At 42.9% G+C, this 20,838-nt stretch overlaps 1 protein-coding gene across 1 annotated transcript in view; it reads right to left on the reverse strand.

The window, feature by feature from the left end:
* LOC135213323 (DENN domain-containing protein Crag-like) overlaps positions 1-20,838 on the reverse strand; it is a 248,453-nt gene that overhangs the window by 47,422 nt on the left and 180,193 nt on the right. Inside the window, exons 4-7 of the mRNA XM_064247304.1 lie at positions 15,551-16,699; positions 14,064-14,198; positions 12,722-12,790; positions 9,655-9,804 (exon numbers count right to left, since the gene is read on the reverse strand). Coding sequence (XP_064103374.1) covers positions 9,655-9,804; positions 12,722-12,790; positions 14,064-14,198; positions 15,551-16,699 — 1,503 coding nt within the window. The remainder of the gene's footprint in view (positions 1-9,654; positions 9,805-12,721; positions 12,791-14,063; positions 14,199-15,550; positions 16,700-20,838) is intronic.

Here is a 20,838-nt window from a genome sequence, read left to right on the forward strand (position 1 = left end):
GTTGAACACTACCTGACGCTCCTTTAAAAGCGTCTTGATTATCATCATGCAAAGCGGAATGCATAACCGAACCGTGAACTTCCGTCATGGATCCTTGAGCGTTCTCGGCCTTTTGACAAAGACACCGGCCGCCTGTGCGGCAACTCACGTCTCTGTCAAATTCGTCTCTCCTAGACGCCCTTTCATGAGGAACGTATTCACGTTCACGAATGAGTCGGCTACTAGGAGGAGACTCAAAGGCCGAAAGAGGAGAAGGAGCCGGGGACTGCCTAGTCCTCTTAACAGGCAGCCACCAATCCTTCCTCCGATGACTAGGTTCTGCCTCTTTCTTCTCAAAATAGGAAGCTAACTGCTTTTGCATTTCTAAAAGCATTTCCCTTGATGGAGAAAATTCTCGATCAGGAGAAGGACTCATCCTGTGAGAGGAAGATGGGCGAGGGGATGCCCTTTCCTTCAATTCAGGAACAAACTTAGAGCGACTTGGATGCTCGAACGAGTCCTCCCCTGATGAAGTCTTGTTCCTTTTCTGCGGTGGAAAAGCTTCAAAATATTCAGGTGAAGAATCCAAGCACTGATCAGAAGGACGTGAAGCGTCCTCTTCTCTGAAACCTCTCTTAAGAGGGCGACAAGGACGACGGCCGCCTGTGCGGCACCTTGCGCCCCTGCCGCTCTCCCCATGAGAGGTCCTCCGAGAGTCCCAACCTCGGCGAGGAGAGGAAGCCTCGGAGGATGAGAAGCACTCTTTAAGGATCCGTGCCCGTGCACGAACCCTGGTAGCCTGAGATTCGTCCTCAGATTCTGGCGAAGGGACGTCAGACCAGTTATTAGATCCCGTAACCCTCCTTCGGCTTTCGGCTTGCCCTCTCCCTAAGGCCTGGGAGTCCTGCAGGGGCCTAGGCCTGGAGGCATTATGGGACCGATCTGACGCCCCCTCCACAACACTAGATGCACTAACACTATCATTGCACTTAGACACATTTGATTGTAGAGCAATCACTTTCGATTCCAGGGCGCGAATCGACTCCATAATCGTAGATAATACATTTCCTTCTGTAGACACTTCCTGATTGTTCGGTGGCAATACAACAGGATTAGGTTGAATTACATCTACAGGAGGATTTAATGGAGATACAATCCTACCCTGACTTCTATTCACAGCAGCACTTCTAGAGGAAGACCTCCTGATTCTATCACGCTCAAGCTTTCTCACGTAAGAATCATATGCCTTCCACTCAACCTCAGTCAATTGCTCACACTCGATGCATCTATCATTCAACATACATACATGACTTCGACATTTCGAGCACACCGAATGAGGGTCTACCGAAGCTTTTGGTAACCTCACCTTACATTCCTGCACCTCACACACCCTGAAGCTAGCAGAGCTAGATCCAGACATCGTAATCAAAGAAAAGTCAAAGCCAAAATCCAAATCAAATCCACTATCACGTATGCCAAGCCAACAAGCCAAATCAAAACCAAAAGTCAATCAGAATACTCAAGTTAGCACAAGAAGTTTCAAAATCCTAGGCGGAGGTCTGTAAACAGTTGTTTACCGACCGGCGACAGAGAAAAATCTTAATAGAAAATGGGAATGGTTCCTGATATCCGCCTCCCAGCGGCGGGAATGGGTACTAACCACCTGGCCGCCCACTGCGTGTGCCGGGAGTTTTGAAATTCTGTCGGACGTCGGAGAATACAGCTATATATATATCTGACAGGTAAGTTTCATGAACAAATTAAAAAGCTTAAATTATTGTCTCATTAACTTCTACACGAATGAGCAATATAATTCTTCATTTGGTTGGCTTGAGAAATCACAAATGAAGAGCTGTCTACAAGGTACATTGTCAAAGATATGGTGCAACGATACAATAGTGTTCAGAATTCCATGAAAATAACAATTTGTCGAAAATTGTATTTTTCCTAACTATACAAACCTGGGGTCCTTTAACAATAGGAAGGTACTTAGCAGCAGCTGAACCGGTCGTAAGCTTCGAACAAGGGGGTTTGGTAGTTAACTACTTGTCCGGCAGTTGGCGGTCAGTCCGACTGCAAGGAGAGGAGTCACTTTGCTTTAGGCCCAGGAAATGCAGAGTGAGGGTGGCATGAAGTGGGACTATGTGTAAAGGACCTCAGGTTTGTATAGTTAGGAAAAATACAATTTTCAACAAATTGTTATTTGTTCCGATATGTATGCAAACCCTCGGTCCTTTAACAATAGGAAGACACTTCTTGGTGGGTGGAATCTGAGTCTTATGAACAGACTGGTGTTCGTCCTACCTTGGATCGCTCCCTGGTCGTAAGAGCAGAGGGAGGGATCCTAGCCTCTGCCCAGCTGATCGGGGTGTGCACTGCAGGATCAGTGGTCAGACTTCTGGACCAAATTTATAAGAGGGAGGCAAGCGCCAAAATGAAGTCATGGGTTTGTCTCTTGTTGGCTTCCACTCCCTCCCCCCCTTGTTGGGGAGTGGCAGATATATACTCCTATCCCTACTGAAAGGGATAGGATGGAGCTCGGTTGTGTAGCTTACCTGCATCGGCCTCCTGTTCAGAGTAATGATGACCGCGGCCCTCTGCCCACAGTTAGAGGAGAAGAACGAAGGAGGAAGAGAAGCCAGTCACACTCTCTTTCACTCGTCCATTCATGCAGTCACACAAGGATCCGATGCTGTTCTGTCCCTCGGGTGCTGGGCAGACTACACAACTTGTTGAGCAGCCACCACGGGTCCCAAGAAAAAAGTGTCCAAGGACCTGTGGGTAATATCCCGAAGGTAGAATGAAGTGAAGGTGGTCTGGTTGGCCCAAACCCCTGCCCTCAGTACCTGCGCCAGGGAGAAGTTCTTGCGGAATGCAAGGGTTGGACCAATACCGCTGACTTTGTGGGCTCTCGGACGGAGGGTACGGGTGTCGTCACTACCAGCCGTGTCGTACGCCCTCCTGATCACCTCACGCAGCCAGAATAAAAGTGTTCTTGGACACTTCTTTCTTGGTAACCCCGGTGCTAACGAAGAGGCGTCGACACTCAGGCCTGAGGTGCCAAGTTCTCTTCAGATAGCGCCGTAACGCCCTCACAGGACAAAGCAGCATCTCATCTGCATCATTATCGGTGAATTCCTTCAGGGAGGGGATCGTGAAAGACTCGAACTGGTCGTCAGGAACCGAAGGATTCTGAGTCTTCGCTACGAAATTCGGGACGAAATAGAGCGTCACAGATCCCCATCCCCTGGAATGCTTGACGTTGAAGGAAAGACCATGAAGTTCCCCTACTCTCTCTGCCGAGGCCACAGCCAACAGGAAGAGGGTCTTGAGGGTCAGATCCCTGTCTGACGACTCTTGGAGTGGCTCGAAGGGTCTGCGAGTCACTCCTAAGGACGAGAGTCACATCCCACACCAGGGGCCTGAGTTCCCTGGGTGGGCAAGACCTCTCGAAGCTCTTCATCAGGAGGGAGATCTCAAAAGAGGAGGAGATATCCACACCTTGCATTTTAAGGACTACGGCCAGGGCCGCTCTGTATCCTTTAACTGCAGAGACGGAGAGGAGCTTCTCTCGGCGAAGGAAGATGAGGAAATCCGCTACCTGCCGAAGAGTGGCTCTGAGAGGAGAGAGACCCCGTCCACGACACCAACCACAGAAGATGGACCACTTCCCCTGGTATACAGCTGCAGAGGACTGTCTGAGGTATCCAGCCATCTCTGTTGCTGCGCTGCAAGAAAAGCCTCTCGCTCACAAGAGATGGTGGATAACAGCCAGCCGTGAAGACACAGGGACTCGATGAACTGGTGGTACCTTTCTACATGTGGCTGGCGCAGGAGGTTGTGCCAGGGGGGAATCTCCCTCGGAGCTTCGGCGAGCAGAGCCAGCAGGTCGGGGGAAAGGCGTAAACGGAGAGGTTGTCCCACGGGTGTTGGAGACATCCTCTGCAGCTGCCCATGGGTCAGGCACAACCGAGTAGAAAACCTGGAGTTTTCTGTTGTGCCGGGTGGCGAACAGATCCACGACTGGATGCCCAACAGGTTGAAGAGCCTTTCCGCCACGTCTGGGTGAAGGGACCACTCTGTTCCTATCATCTGATTCCGACGGCTGAGATTGTCAGCTACCACATTCCTCTTGGCTGGAATGTAGCGGGCTGACAGCTCTACTGAGTGTGCCACGGCCCACTCGTGCACCTGCAATGTCAACTGGTGCAGCGAAAGGGATACTAGGCCCCCCCTGCTTGTTGACGTACACCACTACCTTGTGGTGGTGTCGCTCATCAACACCACTGAGTGTCCCACCAGACAATCCTGGAACTCTTGGAGAGCAAGGAACGCTGTCTTGAGCTCCAGGACGTTGATGTGAAGGTGCTTGTCGTGATGATCCCACACACCTGCAGCCAGCAACTCCTCCAGGTGTGCGCCCCATCTCCAGGGGGGGAGTGCGAAGAGCCACTCCTCTTAAGAGGTTCCCGTCGTCCAGTCACCAGGCTAGGTCCTGCCTCACCTCCTCCGTGAGGGACACAGGGAAGAAAGGAGGGTCCCTTGCCTGTGACCAACACTCCTTTAGTCTCCACTGAAGAGACCGTAGGTGAAGACGCCCGTGAGGGACTAGCTTCTTGAGAGACGTCAGGTGGCCGATTACGACTTGCCACTGCTGAGCTGGTTGCTCCTGAAGGGACAGGAACTGTTCTGTTGCCTCCCTGAACCTGCTGATCCGCAAATCATCCTCTGCTTGGGTTCGAGATCTGACTTCTAGTAATTCACTACGATCCCCAGATCGCGGCAGAATTCGAGGAGTCGATCCCTGTCCTGTAGCAGCTGTGAGCGGGAGCTCGCCAGGACCAACCAATCGTCGAGATACCTCACAAGACATATCCCTACCGAATGGGCCCACACTTGCGTGAACACCTGTGGGGCGGTTGAGAGACGGAAACAAAGTGCCCTGAACTGGTACACCGTCCCGTCGAGGATGAAGCAGAGGTACTTCCTGGAGGACTGATGGATGGGGGTCTGGAAATATGCGTCCTTCAGGTCCACAGACAGAAAGCATGAAGTCGTTCTCCCTGATGGACGCGAGCACTGAACGTGTCGTTTCCATTGTGAACCGAGTCTGGCGAACGAATCGGTTCAAGGGAGAGAGATCTATTACCTGGCGCCAGCCCCCCGAGGACTTCTCCACCAGGAAAAGTCGACTGTAGAAGTCCGGTGACTGATCCCATACGATCTCCACAGCTCGTTTGCTCAGCATGGCTTCCACTTCCTGCCGAAGCGCTACGTCCCTGGCAGAACTGAGAACGTACGTCTGAAGATGGACCGGGTTGGAGATGAGGGGTGGCCGAGACTCGAAGGGTAGTAGATATCCCTCACGAAAGACGTTTACTATCCAAGTCTCCGCTCCGAAGTGCTGCCATGTTGCACAATGGCTCGCCAGGCACCCCCCCACTTCCGGCAGCAGGTGAGGGGAAACACCATCCCTAGCGTTTCCCTCCTCTCTTCAACTTCTTCTTCCCAGATCCCCCTCGAGAGAAAGACTGGGAGGAGGGCTGGTTACGGTCAATCCTTACAGCAGAAGTCAAAGGTAGAGTCTTTCCTCTAGGCTTCGACGAGGCAATCGTCTTAGCCACAGAGGAAGCGCTAGCTAAACTCTTGGGCTTAACCGCAGTCGTCCGAGGTTGCCCAGCCACCTTCGAGACTGCCTGGTGGACAAGACGGTCACTATCGTCAGTGCGCCGTTGTTCCACCGCAGCATTCACCATATCTCTGGGGAAGAAAGAGGAGGAACTCCGCACCGGTCTGTTGCAAAGACCCAAGGCCGCCTCTCGCCCAGCCGCCCTGGTCACTCGGGTGAGGACAGCGTCCCTACGCCGGAGAACCAGGTTGGCCCACAGGTTAGCCGTCTGGTGGGCCAGGTAGGAGATGGCCCTACCTCCAGACTGGCACAGTCTCACAAAAGCCGGGTCCCCTTCAGGAGAAATGTTCCCTAAGGAGGCCGCGGCTTTCGGCACTGTGAGGGACCACAGGTCGATCCATGAGACTGCTTGGAATGCTGCCATAGCGGTGATTCCAAGGCGAGTGCCTCTTGCTGCGAGAACAAGAGGTTCTCCGACAGGAGCTGCTGGAGAGACACCCCACGAAGTTAGCCTAGCTAGCTCCGGGTTAACCTGTTTGGGCGGCAGAGGGTCTTCCGAAGGCACATAGAGTCGCCTCTATCACAGTAGAGGTGGGGGAAGGAGCTTGGAAGACCTACCAGACCGAAGCGAACCCTCCTGTCTGGAGACAAGAGCGTCCACCTAGCTCAGTATGCTGTCACCCAAGGCTGATCGCAGCAGACCCACCGTCGTCCTGGGTTCCTTCTTAGGTCCCCAGAACGCCTCCAAACCTGATGTAGGCTCGGAAGGTGGGAGTGGCGATCCTTCCACGAGGTCGTTGTGCTGACGAATCAGCGCAATAACCTCCGCGAACGATCCCTGGATCTCGGGAGTGACTGCATCCTGCGGAGTCGGACCGTCAAGTCCCTCCAGCAAGAATTCCTCCCAAGATCATCCTCCTTCCACAGGAGGAACCGCAACAGACCCCTCATGGTCTCCTCCTGCCACTTGCGTGTACGATCTGGTCGGTCCTAGGACCATGCCAGGTTCGTAGGGCGTCGTGGCGGGATCGCCCCTCGCGATCACTCCTGATCGCCTCACTCTTCCCGGTGTAGCCTGAGGAAGTTGATGAGATCGGAGAGGGAGACCTGACGCTCCCACCGCACCCACCGGCAGAACCGGTGTGCTGAGGGGGCTGCAGGAGATCGCCAACCCGCGGTGGCAATCGAGCTGCAGGCCTGGTCGAGCGGCTGGACCGAGAACAGTGGCGATGGTCCCGAGCATCAGAAGAGCTGCTGCTGGTCCCCCTCTCCGCCCGGTCCCGGTGGGAGCAGCGGTCAGGGGACCTGCAGAGTCCGCTGTCGCGGTGGGAGCGAGGCCTGTCCTCACGGCACGCCCCGCAGCTTGGACCAGCCTAGGCTGGTTCAGGCAACCGAGGGGACCGCTTCCTAGCCTCAGCCCGCGGCCGGTCTGGGACCGTCGCGTCAACCCTGGGTACCAGCGGATCGCTGCGAGAGTGATCAATGGTCTGGTGGGAGTCACCTGAGCAACCCCTACCAGTCTTCCGCCCCGTGCCTGGATCCTGGCGCCGAGCGGACTCGGTTGCCTGGGTCTTGGCTGCATGGTCACCCGTGGGTGACTGTACGCTCAGTACCTCTCGCGAGCCAGAGGCCAAGACGGTACCTGGCGCCGAGGCAGAACCCCTGGCACCAGGCGAGGAGATACCGGTGGTAGCCGGTGCTCCGCCGGTCCCTTGCGGAAGGAGAGACGGGCCCCGTTCCCGAAGGAACAGGAGGACCAGCAGAAGTCCCACCGGAGTGGGACGGGCCCTTATCAGTCTCAGGATGAGCCTTCTTAGGGGGGGAGGAGGCAACCTTCTTCTTCTTAGGCTGTGGGGCCTTAGAAGTCGAAGGGGAAACGGCGGCAGATGATGATGACGAAGAAGACAAAGAAGAAGATGAAGACGACACCTTCCTCCTCTTCTTCTTCCTCGTCAGCTTCTTCAGGACCATCCAGGACAGAGCTGGGGCAGTTGCCAAAGCTACAGGGCCCGACTGGACCTGTCCGGAAGGACCTGAGGTGGGAGCAGCAACACCACGGGCAGGAACGACGGCAGCAGGAACTGGTACTGGGGCTGGAGCAGCATCGTAGTCAGGAACAGGAGGCAGGGCAGGAACCAGCGGGATCCTCTGCACAGGAGGCAGGTCCAGAGGCGAGCTCTTGGGACACCGGAAGTCAGGAGCTGGAGCAAGAGCGGCGAACCCAGGTGGCAGCGACACCGCGGACATCCTCACCTCCGGCAGCGGCGCCTGCACAGCAGCTGTCGGAGTCACCGTGGCTACGTGCTGGGTATAGACCAGGTGTGGCAGAGCAGCGTAGCCCGGCGTGGACACCGTCGTGGTGGTCGGACCGTGGGTTAACGGCATGGCCCCTCTCGCCAGGTGACTCAGCAGCCCCTGAATCGTCGGTGTCCCTTGGAGCCTCAGCGAGTACCAGGCCCGTCTGAGATCGTCCCCCATGGCAGCCAAACCTGAAGAAGGAAAAGTCGGGTGAGTCAGTGGGGGGGTTTTCCCTCGCCCCGGGTGGGGACAGTTCCCACCCCGAGTGAACGGACGACCCCGAATACAACTGGATGTCAGGGTACCTCGTCCCCCCCTCCACACTCGACTGATCGAGAAGAGGAGAAGAAGCAAGATACCTCCCCCGAAGGGAAAGGAGCCATACGAGGGAGCTGAGATGGGGGAAAGAAAGACGTGTCCGTAACCAAGGGAGTAACTGGAGATCCTTCTGATGACTCCTTGGCCGGCTTCCTCCCCCCATAGCGCTCCCACTGCTCCTCCGACCAAAATACACATACATCACATGTATCGGTGCAAGAGCATTCTCGCCCTCGACACCGAGTACAGAATTCATGAGGGTCAACTTCAAAAGAGGACCAAAAGGCCCCACAGTTACGGCCCTCCACACCAGGGCACAATCTGCGGCTGATGGGGGGGCGAGGGGGTCTCTCCGGCTCTCATAATTCCATTTCCATTACAAATGAAGCACTGTATGAATATAAAAATACACATGTACTTACTTATATCCTTTGCACTAGCACACAGTAAAAGGAAAAGCAAAAAAGTCTTCACGCAGTGAAGCAAACCAAGCATACGACAGAAGCGGGCAGAGAGGCAAGCAACATGACCACCAACTGCCGGACAAGTAGTTAACTACTGAACCCCCTTGTTCGAAGCTTACGACCGGTTCAGCTGCCACTAAGTACCTTCCTATTGTTAAAGGACCGAGGATTTGTATACGTATCGGAACAAAAATCATTTAAGCAGTCTGGGAAAGAAGTGTTTGTGACTTTTGTGACACAAACAGATGAAATGTCAGTGAGGAGACAACTGAGACCTACCAGGACTTCCATTACATACACAATTCACCTATCAGAGATTGGTGCTCTTTTTGTTCCTCGAGAGATGGCTTGTCTAGAAATTACTTCATGGCAAATGAAGCAGCACTACAAGTTATGGGTTTGTTATAAAACTATTTTATTTGACACTTCACAACAAATGATTCGTGTTTTGTAGGGATACCGAAAATAGTACTCAAATAAGCTGACTGCAGGCAGACTGGTGCTTGTCCTGTAAACCAAACCAAAAGTGAGACATAAAATATCCAACAAATATCCAACTTGACAACACATAACTTACCATATCAATAAAATCAATAAAACAATTCACCTTGTCAAGGATATTACTAAACTATATGTACTGTAAAACCCGTCATATAAATGCCTTGCGACTTAAAAGGTGCTGGAAACTACAAAATTCTGATAACTAAAGTATAGTAAAACCTTTAGTTACATTATATATTTTGTTTTCCACCATTTTCAACTTTACGGTAATTGTTAAAAATAAATTGATAATAAAATAAACCATCATACATAGGTTTATGCAACTTTAGTCAGTCAGCAACAAATCTTGAAAAGACATAAAAATCCATGGAAAAATTTATAAGTGTATCACTACATACAAATGAATGTTAAAATATAATAACTTAAACTGAAAATGGGCTTCAATTGCTTAGATTTGTTCCTTACCTGGGTAGACCACTTCTCATAGGGGCATTGGTAGCAGTGATGGCATCTCTGATTTCATTGTACTTCTTGGAGAGAGATGTTACAGCTGACTTCATACTGCTGAGTCCTCCAGAGATTAATTCATTTTTACGGTAATTAAAATTGCCAGGGCTGAAAGTATGACAAAAATGTTATGCTTCTGCAAGTCTACATTTGCAATATTATGGAAAGGCTTGGTGATATTCTTTTAAAAATAAAAAAATTGCGAAATAAACTTTTAAACTTAAGTAGTGTAGAAAAAAAATAGTTTTGATAAGATACAGAAAAATATAATTCATTGTATGGGAACTAATAAGTGTAACATGACTTAAACTACATCCGAAATATTCATGAATTTTAATTTTCAAATCATTATCTTCAGTGAAAATATCCTTTTAGAGAGTATAAAATACAACATTACATACTTATAAGGACAAAATTTGCAGAACACAAGCATCTTGTAAAGGAAAGTAAAGACCTTGGATTACCCTACAAAAATATGGTTTAAATAGTTGCCTAGGGTATGAAGAACACAAACTATGCTAACTCGTATGTATGTATGTACGGTATGTATGATGTGTATGTAGTAATGTGTTTAAAACATATTTACAAGGTCTCTAAGAATTCACTCTTTTCTCTTTAAATTAAAACAGATTGTTTTACCATTTTCACTGAAAATGTTACATGATCATGAATTTATAGTAACCATTCAAATTCAAGATTTTTTGCTTTAAAACTAAGGGAGTGACTGTTTACTCATGCTCTTTATCCTACTGTGAACTTCTTTACCTCTTGAATTTTTTTTGACAAGTTATGATTTTCCATTTATTTTTAAAGTTACAATTCTTAACTGGGCTAGCCCTGAAGTTTTGAGTAAAAATAAACACTCTACTGGATAAATAATTTTTGAAGACATTCTACGAAGGAGCTTTTTTTTTTGTACCTGCTTGTCTCCTAGTGTTTTCATTTTACTTTAACACTGATGCTGTCTATCATTTATAAATGGTTTCAACCAACCATTTATTGTCTTTAATTTGTCTATGTGACATTTTTTGAGTAAGGTACTTGATGAGTAGAATAATTTGTAGTCTCAATTATGATGCAGTGGAACCTCTGTTTTCGTACATTTAATGCATTCCAGACCCACACTAATATTAACAAAAAATACATTTTATAAGGAATAAACAGTTTTACATACAGAAAACAATGAGAAATAAATATAAATGAACATTTAACATCACTCTTACCTTTATGGGAAACACTTCATAGCGTATGGAAGATGGAGGAGGGGAGAGGGAGGAGGAGAGGTTATTGTTTGGAGGGGGAATTTCCCTCCAGAAGGACTTCAGGTATCAAGGCCCTATCTGGGGTTACGTACTTCTTTTCATTTTTTACAAGCACTATCTGAGGTTACTTCCCCTCTTCGTTTTTTACTGGCACTAGGACCAGCTTGAGAGTTACAGGACCCCTGTCGCACAACAAAACTGTGTAGACGTTTGTTCCTTGCATTTCTTTAAAACTTGCCTGAAGTTAAACACAGCATTGTCATTAAACATGTTGGAGACAGATTACAACTTCTTTGATGGGTTGATAATGCTCCACAAAATTTTTTACATCATTCCACTTAGCAAACATGCCCTTAATCCCTGAAGTAGGCACATGTATGCCCATTCGTTTTTTAATTTTTCAAACCAGCCTCTGCTGGCCTTAAATTCACTAACAGCAGCACTTGCTGTAGGCATTTCCTCACTGAGACCGGCATGCAACTTCCTCCAACACTTTGCTACAAGTTCTTTCTTAAATTCTATAGTGTTTTTACCTTTTTTACAGAAGGGCTACCACTTGAAACTTTCTTAGGCCCCATAATGGCTTATTTGGCAGTTGCACTCAAATAAAAATGCACAAAAAGCACAAAATCAACTAAAACAAAAGCAGAATATTCACGAAAGAAGATGGGATGGTTTGTTTGGGCGCTCAATAGGGCCCTGGTCATGTGCTGGGCCACGGATGGAGCGTTTATGAGTGTACGAAAACCGAGGAAAAGTATGATAACCAAGAGAAAATTTTGTAGAAAAGTCTACGAAAACCGAAACATACGAAAACCGAGGTTTGACTGTATTTCTTATAGACTACAAATATTAACCCATTTTCACTTGAAAAAATGGAATAAGTATATCAGGGTTTTGTCATGTGTGAATTTTTCCTTTCTCCTGTGCTCCATCATTATATATTTTGCAAAGGGACAAAAATTATAAACATTCTTATTTAGATATATATGCCTCCATCCCTACCACTAAGCTCTACTTGCAGGACGGTGGTGATATCATTACTATTATTTCTTATTGGGTAGTGTAACCTTTCTATTATTATTATTATTTGGTTGTGTAACCAGTTGTGTAACCAAAAATCAAGTTAAAATTGGTTTGTATCTTTTCCAAAAGAGAAGCACTCAACCCACACACAAGATAACATTCAATTCATAAAAATCATAAGCAACATATAAGAATCTGTCATATATTCTATACATTTCATTTATCGGAAACCGAGATAGTACTAAAATCCCGGAAAGGACAGATCCAACAGATTTTCATCAAAATAATTCTTCTAACTTAACAGGCTGGTACAACACAGCATAACTTCCAAACACACAAAATTAAACAATGCTCCCTTTACAGACAGCTATAAACAGAGAAACACTTGTCTTTTCAACAGGACAGTGACAAAATTGTTAGGTGAAGAATCACGATCTACATGTTGGCAAAATCTCCAACCATATGTTTTCAACAAGAGAATTATAAATAAAACTCCTTCACATCAAGCAATTTGAACCTAGCAAACAATCCTTACGAGTAGTGCGCCAGAACATAAAGTTCACATGTTGTCTATTTTCTCTGCATCTTTTTAACAAATCATTTTATCACTGCACCATTATACACACCCAACATAGCACAACCACCACATATAAAGAAGGAATTATGACCAAAAAACCTGACATACAAAACAAGTTTGAATGCTTTTGCAATTTAAAAAGACAAGTTGAAAAACTAACCCTTCAATTGCCATATTCTGTAGTCTTTTCATCTTGGGAATAAAGAAACTTAAGGGATAAGCATTCTTACTGCAAATCCAAGAAGAAAACAGCAATGAGCAATAGAGAAATTTTGAATACGTCAGCTGATTAAAAAAAATTCAATACCTTGCAAGGAAACAACAATGTACATTCTATACATTTGTTAGTTTTCTTACGAAAGTGTCAACGCTTGTGAAAATCCTTAAAACTAGATTTTTAAGTGTAAAGCATCTCGATAAAGATATTGTGCCTTTCAGGAATGCTTAAGCTCTAAGCTACGGCAATAAGCTTGAGTTTTCAGAATGCTGATTTAAATAGTAAGCAATTGTTAGTTCACTGAATATAACAAAAGAAGCATGCAACTTCCATATACCATAGTAATGTATTTTAATCTGAATACGTACAGTATACTAACTAAAACTGATACCCTCACAAGATGATGCCTACATATTTCTCTGAGTCTAATATGCAATTGGGACTGTGTAAATACTACTTAAAACAACATAGTTGCCAGCCACTTTAAAAACTGAAGAAAGTCACTAATAACTACATAGTTCTGAAGATTTTATATGAGATTCTTATCTGCAATCCAGATTTAGGATCAATTGGACAAAACTAGTGACTAAAAATGTTCACCAAATCCAGCTGGGACAGCCAAAAAAAAGTTGACCTCACAAGATATGGTTCTGTTGTCTCTATTGACCTCACAAGATATGGTTCTGTTGTCTCTAAACAAACACCAGACCCACCCTTCCAAATGGATGAGGAATATTGATGATGGACCACATGAACTTCTGAATAAGGTGGATGAGGTGCTGGAGGCCTCCAAAGCCTTCTCTTTTTCACATATGGAACTCCTACTTTACTGATGTGTGCTTTTGGCATTCCAGGTTTGTTACATCTGAATGCTACTAACTTTGCATAACAATAAAATAAAAAAACAAATATTCTGTAGTCTAAATATTTAATATCTAACTGCATCTTGTTGGTAATGCTTAGAATAGAGAACCCTATAACACACTTAAACTTTGAAGAAGTTTATGCAGCAGTTTTCAAACTACAGCTGCTTATGTTTTGTAAAGGACTAACATATAATACAATAAAAAAAATGCCAAGGGAGGCCTTGGTAGTTTATAGGTAATGTAAAGCACAAAAAATATCTATTCTACAAAATAAAAATTTGTAAAGTACAGGTAGACTTAGGAAAGAATAGAAGCACAACCTGTGAAAATCAAAGTACGTATGAAGTCCATAATTGGTCAAAGTCCTTCACCTAGTATATCTTGGTGAGTCTTTTAATTTCCAGATAAGAGGAACCTACCTGTACTGGCCCAAATCAGCCATAGCAGGATCAATGTACTGAGCCCGAAGCTGCTCAATTTGCTTCGTGGCTTGTCGCAGCCCGACGGAGGCCATGTTGGATGCCATTCCAAGACGACTGCTACTGTTACTGTAACTGTAACGCCACATACCTGATGCTACATCACAACTAGTACAACATAGAATGCTACTAGATGGGAGCCATCTTCATAAAAGGTGATAACTTTTTCAAGAGTTGTAAATAAAATCACTGCTACTCGTCCACAAGAATACACCCATTAACGTTACAACTATCTACCTTCAATATCAGTGGGTGTTTTCTACAAAGTAAACAATGATGTGTATGAAAATTACAATATATAAAAATTAATGAGCATAAAACCCGAATTGAAGATTTAATTTACTGTTCTAATGATTGTTAGCTCCATAAACAAAACCCAACAGATTTAATTAATTCCCTTCGTTAACAATGCTTACTATCAGCATAGTTCTGGCATCCAAATGTTGATTCCACAAAAATTTCACAATAAAGATGGCTCCCAACTTTTTAAGCTAGAAACAAAAAAATTTGTGCATATCCAACATGCAGCAGTAAATAAATACGTACTGTACATCTAATATGCAATACATTACTTCTAGAAGCTTCAATTTGGAAATTAAAAAAAACATCACATCTAAACATTCAAGACTATTGCCAAAGAAAATTACAAAAACAATATTTATGCACTAAATCTACAAATGCTCCAGTGAATTAATAAAAAAAAAACATTGTAGTAAATGAATATATGCACTACTTTAAATACTACTTAAATGAAATTTTCTATAACAATTTGTGACAATGTGTGACCTGAAACCCTTATCAAATCTAAGCAAACCTCTTTCAAGATCTTTCAAGACATATCAACCATTAGTAAAATTCTTTTCTTAATAATCCTATTATATATCTAGTAACATAACTTCAATAAAGACTATCTTTACAAAGTTATATGAGTATATAGCTATCCAAAATATCATGTAACCCAGAAGTCTCATATTGTTTTAATAAATTTCAATATATTTCAACTAAAACAGTTTAAGTTAAAAGAAAATACATTACAGTACTAAAAAAATGCACACTTTTGGAGAGCTATATAACCTAATAAAATGAGTCACAACTTGTTAGTTAACTGTCATTGTACAAAATCACAATGGTGTGCATTCATCAACAGATCTTAAGCTTCTGAGAAGGAATTCTTTGCCAAACTTAACAACTACAGAATGTCTCCTCTCCAATCTCACTTATCTAAAAAGATTTCCATTTGTTTTTTTTCCTTATGTTCAATCGACGTTGGGAAATCTGAATAAAGGCACTGAATTCCTGCCACAAATTGTGAATGAGGAACCATGTTATTAATTAATATCATTCAAAAGAAAAAAAAAATGAGTAGAGATTACACAAAAAATTCATTCAAAAGCAAAAAAAAAAAAAAAAAATCTAGAGTAGGTTACCTGAATGGCAGCTTTAGGGATGGCCAGGTGGGAGTAGCAGACATAAGGGCAGAGTTAGAGTCATCAGACTGTGTATGATCAGAAGGGAGGGTACGGCTTTGCTGAGGACTGGAAGAATGGGTTGGACTAGGAGAGGAAGATAACGCCCAAAGGGAATTAGATGAACGCTGGAATCTTCTCACTGGATCCTGACTGGTACGGCCAGTAAATGTAGCACTTCTGGCAACCTGTCGATTTGAGCGTCGATGTCCACGGTGTCCTGATAAGTGTGCTACCAATTCTGAATCATCACTGGCGGAGCTGTGTCTTGAGGGTGACTCACGAGTGCTAGAAGCCGACTCAGATACTACAGAGGCAGTCATACTGGAGTGGGAAGACAGCCCAGCTTTGGGATCTGCCTCTTCTGTTGACTGGGGACTAAATGCTCCCAGAGGATCGTTTTCCGTGACTGGAGTGCGAATTGGACTAGAAGGAATAGGAGAATAGTTATTATGAGTTCTATCAATGTTGATATTTGGAGATCTGGGAGGGAAAAGCAATGACTGTGGTTTACTGCTTGTAGGAGTTTCTGGTTTTTGCTCAGTTTTGTCCACTGCCACTGTGGGTTCAGGAGTTTGTTTTATAGAGATAAGATCTGTGTCACCATCCTTTTCTACACTACTTCTTTCTGTACTGCTTCTGTCCCCACTGCTTTTTTCTGCTGAGCTTTCTCTTCCTCCTTCTAAGTAATCAGAAACACCCTGCTCTAGGTTCACAGAATCTTTACTACTTGATCTACTGACACTGCCACTCCTTTTCCAGAATCCACGGAGCTTTTCATCAGCACTGTCAACACTTCTCTTGAACAGATTTGACAAACGCTCTGGTGCATTGCGTGAGAAAAACCCCCGAACTGCACCCCCTCGTGATGGAGTTTCTTCTTCTGATATATCACTCAGACTGTCATTGCTACGTGATAGTAAATCTGCATTCTTCAAGTCACCAAGAGTTCCTGACTTCTGGTCCTCTAAAGAGCTTGAGACATCTTCAGCACTCATTGGGCTGCTACTTGTGCGTATCTGATAAACTTGAGCAAGCGGTTCAATCTCAACCTTGGTAAGACGCAGGAGGTTTGTTATGATCTTTGCGTCGTTTCCATAGCTGTCAGATCTGAGGATGAATGGTCGGATAACCTCTCTACCACTAATGATAAATATTTTAGGAACACATTTTTAAAGGTAAAGAAGAGCAAACAAAATAGATGGAATATGTACTTGTAACTTCAAAATTTCATACTTAAACCCTGAAGACCAAATTCTTATTTAACAAATGGGAATAAACAGAGTTTCTCTCCATATACAATGATGTTATCAATTAATTACAGTGCCTGAGTACAAAACAAGACGGGTGGCTGACATAATTACATTGCACTTTTGTAAATGCAGAAGAAACATAACAAAAAAAAAACAGTCAACAATAACATCTTCCAAAGCATATTTTCTCTAAATAAATTTTTTTACAGATACATTCCAAAGTGTAATCATACAATTTTAGCTATTGCATATGGCATAAATCAAAAGCAAATTTTCATGATTAAGCAAAACCATGAGATGCAATGATACACTTCAACACTCATAAAAGATAAACATAAATCATTATTATTAGAACTTCAACTTAAATGAAAGTTATAAACCCCTGTCAACTAAGTACTTCTCTCTTTATGAAAACAACAGGATATAAGAGGAAACAAAAAAATAGTCATCTTCATAAGAGGAAACAAAAAAATAGTCATCTTATTTCATACAACTGATTTTTATTAAATAAGAAGGGTCGAACTTTTAAATGTTACCGTAATTAAGTGTAAGTTTTTCTATACATAACCTTGATCCTCATCCTCACCAAAGGTTAGTAAAACAGATAGATGGGACTTGATCTGAAAGGTATATGCACTAGTAAATTAATTATACCCCCTAAGCTTCAATAGGTATTGCAAGCCTGAAAAACAAATTTGCTGTTCACTAATGGGGTGAACAACTACAAGGTATTACCTATAATATTCAAGTTTTTACCTGACCCTGTGACATCTCTTACTTATGGTATGCTTGTAAAGAGACAGTCATATTGAAATTACATAGTATTTATTGAGCAGTAATGGATTATATTGTAGTAATATGAAGTATGAATTGCTATCAGTTTTGTAGTAAATTGAGCAACAATATGTTTTGCTCGAAAGCACAGCTCCAAAACAAGTTTAATAGCCTTAATAAATTATACAAGAGTAGTACAACCTAAGGCTAAATGACAAGTCTCAATACTAAAACTTGATGCTTGCATTTAAAGTTGGAAAGTACTTCAGAAGTATAATATAATTCTAGGCAAGCATGAATTGTGAATAACCACACAACTTTAAACATGTTCTATAAAACCTGGACTAATTTTCTTGAATGGATTCAAGCTTAGATATAGCATTTGTAAGCTTGAGGTGTGTCTCATAATACTGCAACAGCAAATGTCAATAATTTGCATATGTGATTCTACAATTTACTATTGTAAAATAATGATTTTACCACTTGATAAAATAAATGCTACATAAGATGCAATACCTAGCAGTGTCACTGATGTGCACATAGTTATGGGGCTAAATTACGATTCACTTTCACCAAAGAAGCTGCTTTGAACTAAAGATATATTTTCTTGTATAAACTGTGGTTTGTTAATTATCACATACATAATCTTATGTGTTGAAAAAGTGAATACAGGCTAGGTCTAGAAACCAGTTGGCTTTGACTAGTATGACTAGTAGTTTGCCAGAATACAGACAAGCTCAGACTAGTGGTTATTACTAAATAGGCTATGGCCCCCTGGTGGGGCACACTCCACTTCCAAGCAGGATTCAGAAACATCCAAACCTAGTGGTTGCTTGCAGTACATTTTTTGTTTATCAATAATATAAACTGGTTTCTATCAAAGAATGTTTAAGATAGCAATTTTTGAGCTATAAAAACTATACTGGATTTGTATTGACATTATTTTCACTAGAAAAAATTGTAGTTATTGTTACTGGTGAGACTACAAAAACCGAAAAAGAAAAAAAAGGAGGCTCTGAATCACTGGCAATGATATTTGTGAAATTTCAGTGATTCAGTTATTTACAATTCTAAAATAAACCTGCAAGAAATATTGAAAGTTATAACAATGGATTGCTAGGATGAGAAGCAACAAAGATAGTACAGTATATTTAGTACTTCAATCCTCAGCCACTAGACTTTCCTTATTTATCCTAATATTTCAGTTACTTTGCCCCAAGGCATCCCAAAGCATTGGATCTTTTTGATCCAGGGAGAGGGTTGCATAACCTGATGAATGTTCATGACAGACATTCAGACGGACAGGGAAAAACTACAAGACATACATTCAGATGGACAGGGAAAAACTACAAATCAAAGTATGGCTCAACCTGATACATAATTTTAAATGTTCAAGGAAGCAGATCAAACAGTATCAAAAGCTGCATAATTTTGATTTTAACGTGTGATAACGAGCTAAAATAAAAACAGATGACTAGGTGGGAAAATAGTTTTCTATTAAAATGTAAAAAGCAAGAAAGAAAATAAAGCAAGTCATGAAATAGCTGTCAACTGTAGCAGGTTCACCAAGCAGTAGCATAATTACGGCCAACAACATTGTCCACAAGAAAAATTAATTAAGAATATCGGGGCTGCTTTGGTGGCTAGTTTCCTTTGTGGGCATGATTAGCTAGAAAAGCAGAATAATAAAACCTTACCCATAGTGACTTACTGTGCTTGGTTTAAAAAAAGGAAAAGAAATGGTTCTAAAAAATTGCATGAATTATAGATAAAAAGCTTGAGGAGTAATAACCACAGCTGTGGAAATTCTAATCTATTTAAGACAAGGTGCAGAATGATCTTCAGCGCAGGGCAAATTTAAATTTGTCCAAAGACATTTGCCAGACCAAATTTCAATAAGCAAGCCTTATGTACCCCTACAGATGGAAAAAAAAAATTCCCTAAAATGTTACAATTTGGGGGATATTCAATTGACAAACTGACTTACATGTTACAGTATCAGTTAACATTTTTACAGAGATTCCAAAGTACTGATAAAATAATTATCATACTTTATTATTGTTTGTACTACTGGACAAGAGAGTATGTGTTAACAATGGATAACCTTTCTTCATAGCTCTCACTTAAATGGAACCATTTCATTCATACATATTTACCTGATGTCTATACACTTAGGGAGCCTATTCTTATTATGAAAACTTTCTCAGTCAAGAGTTTTTAGCATACTATATTGTACTATTGTACTTTGGTATGACAAAAAGATAATAGAGATTTAAAAATGAATTCTGAATAGTATTCATAATTCCAGAAATTAAAGAAAATAAATTCTTAAAATTTTGTTTTGGAACTTTGTTGCATATCAAGGTAATTCACTATGTCCAAGGGGCAAATTTACAACTTCCCATGAATGGCAATTACTGCTTGTAAACACAGGAATAAACAAAGGAGCAATAGAACTTGAATTCTGGAGGTGGGAGAACACCGTCAATTGACCATTCGTTTATGTGTAACAAGCCAGTTACATGGCACTGACATCTTTTCATTCTGTGGCTTACAAAATATTAAAAATATTAAAAAAAGACCACTCTGCCATTCTTCTGTTCGTTTTACTCTTCACAAACTAACTATTTGATCCTTCTGCTTTGTAATACCCCAACTATTTGATCATTCTCCAGTGCTACCATATGATATTACTTTTGAGCAATATCCAAATGGTTATGAACATTTAAAATTACACTGTACAAGTCTGAGCACACGCACAAGACTCTTTATACTAAATAAATATACGTATACAGTGGTTTAAAATCATGCTAGGGCATAAAAAATGTAACAGTGAACCTATAAGCTTTGAAGTCAATCTAAAATCATGCTATATTTATAAAATTATATATGAGAGAGAGAGAGAGAGAGAGAGAGAAGAGAAGAGAGAGAGAGAGAGAGAGTGACCATGCAATACGCCATCAAATATATAAAATACAGAGTGAGAGAGAGAGAGAGAGAGAGAGAGTAGAACCATGCAATACGCCATCAAATATATAAAATACAGAGTGAGAGAGAGAGAGAGAGAGAGAGAGAGAGAGAGAGAGAGAGAGAGAGAGAGAGAGTATAACCATGCAATACGCCATCAAATATATAAAATACACAACTAATATCTAAAAATATATATACATACATACTAAATAACCTAATTACTATAAAAGTATAACATTCATTAACAACAAC

Source organism: Macrobrachium nipponense, chromosome 42, assembly GCF_015104395.2.
Source record: "Macrobrachium nipponense isolate FS-2020 chromosome 42, ASM1510439v2, whole genome shotgun sequence".
In the NCBI taxonomy this organism is placed as follows: Eukaryota; Metazoa; Arthropoda; class Malacostraca; order Decapoda; family Palaemonidae; genus Macrobrachium; species Macrobrachium nipponense.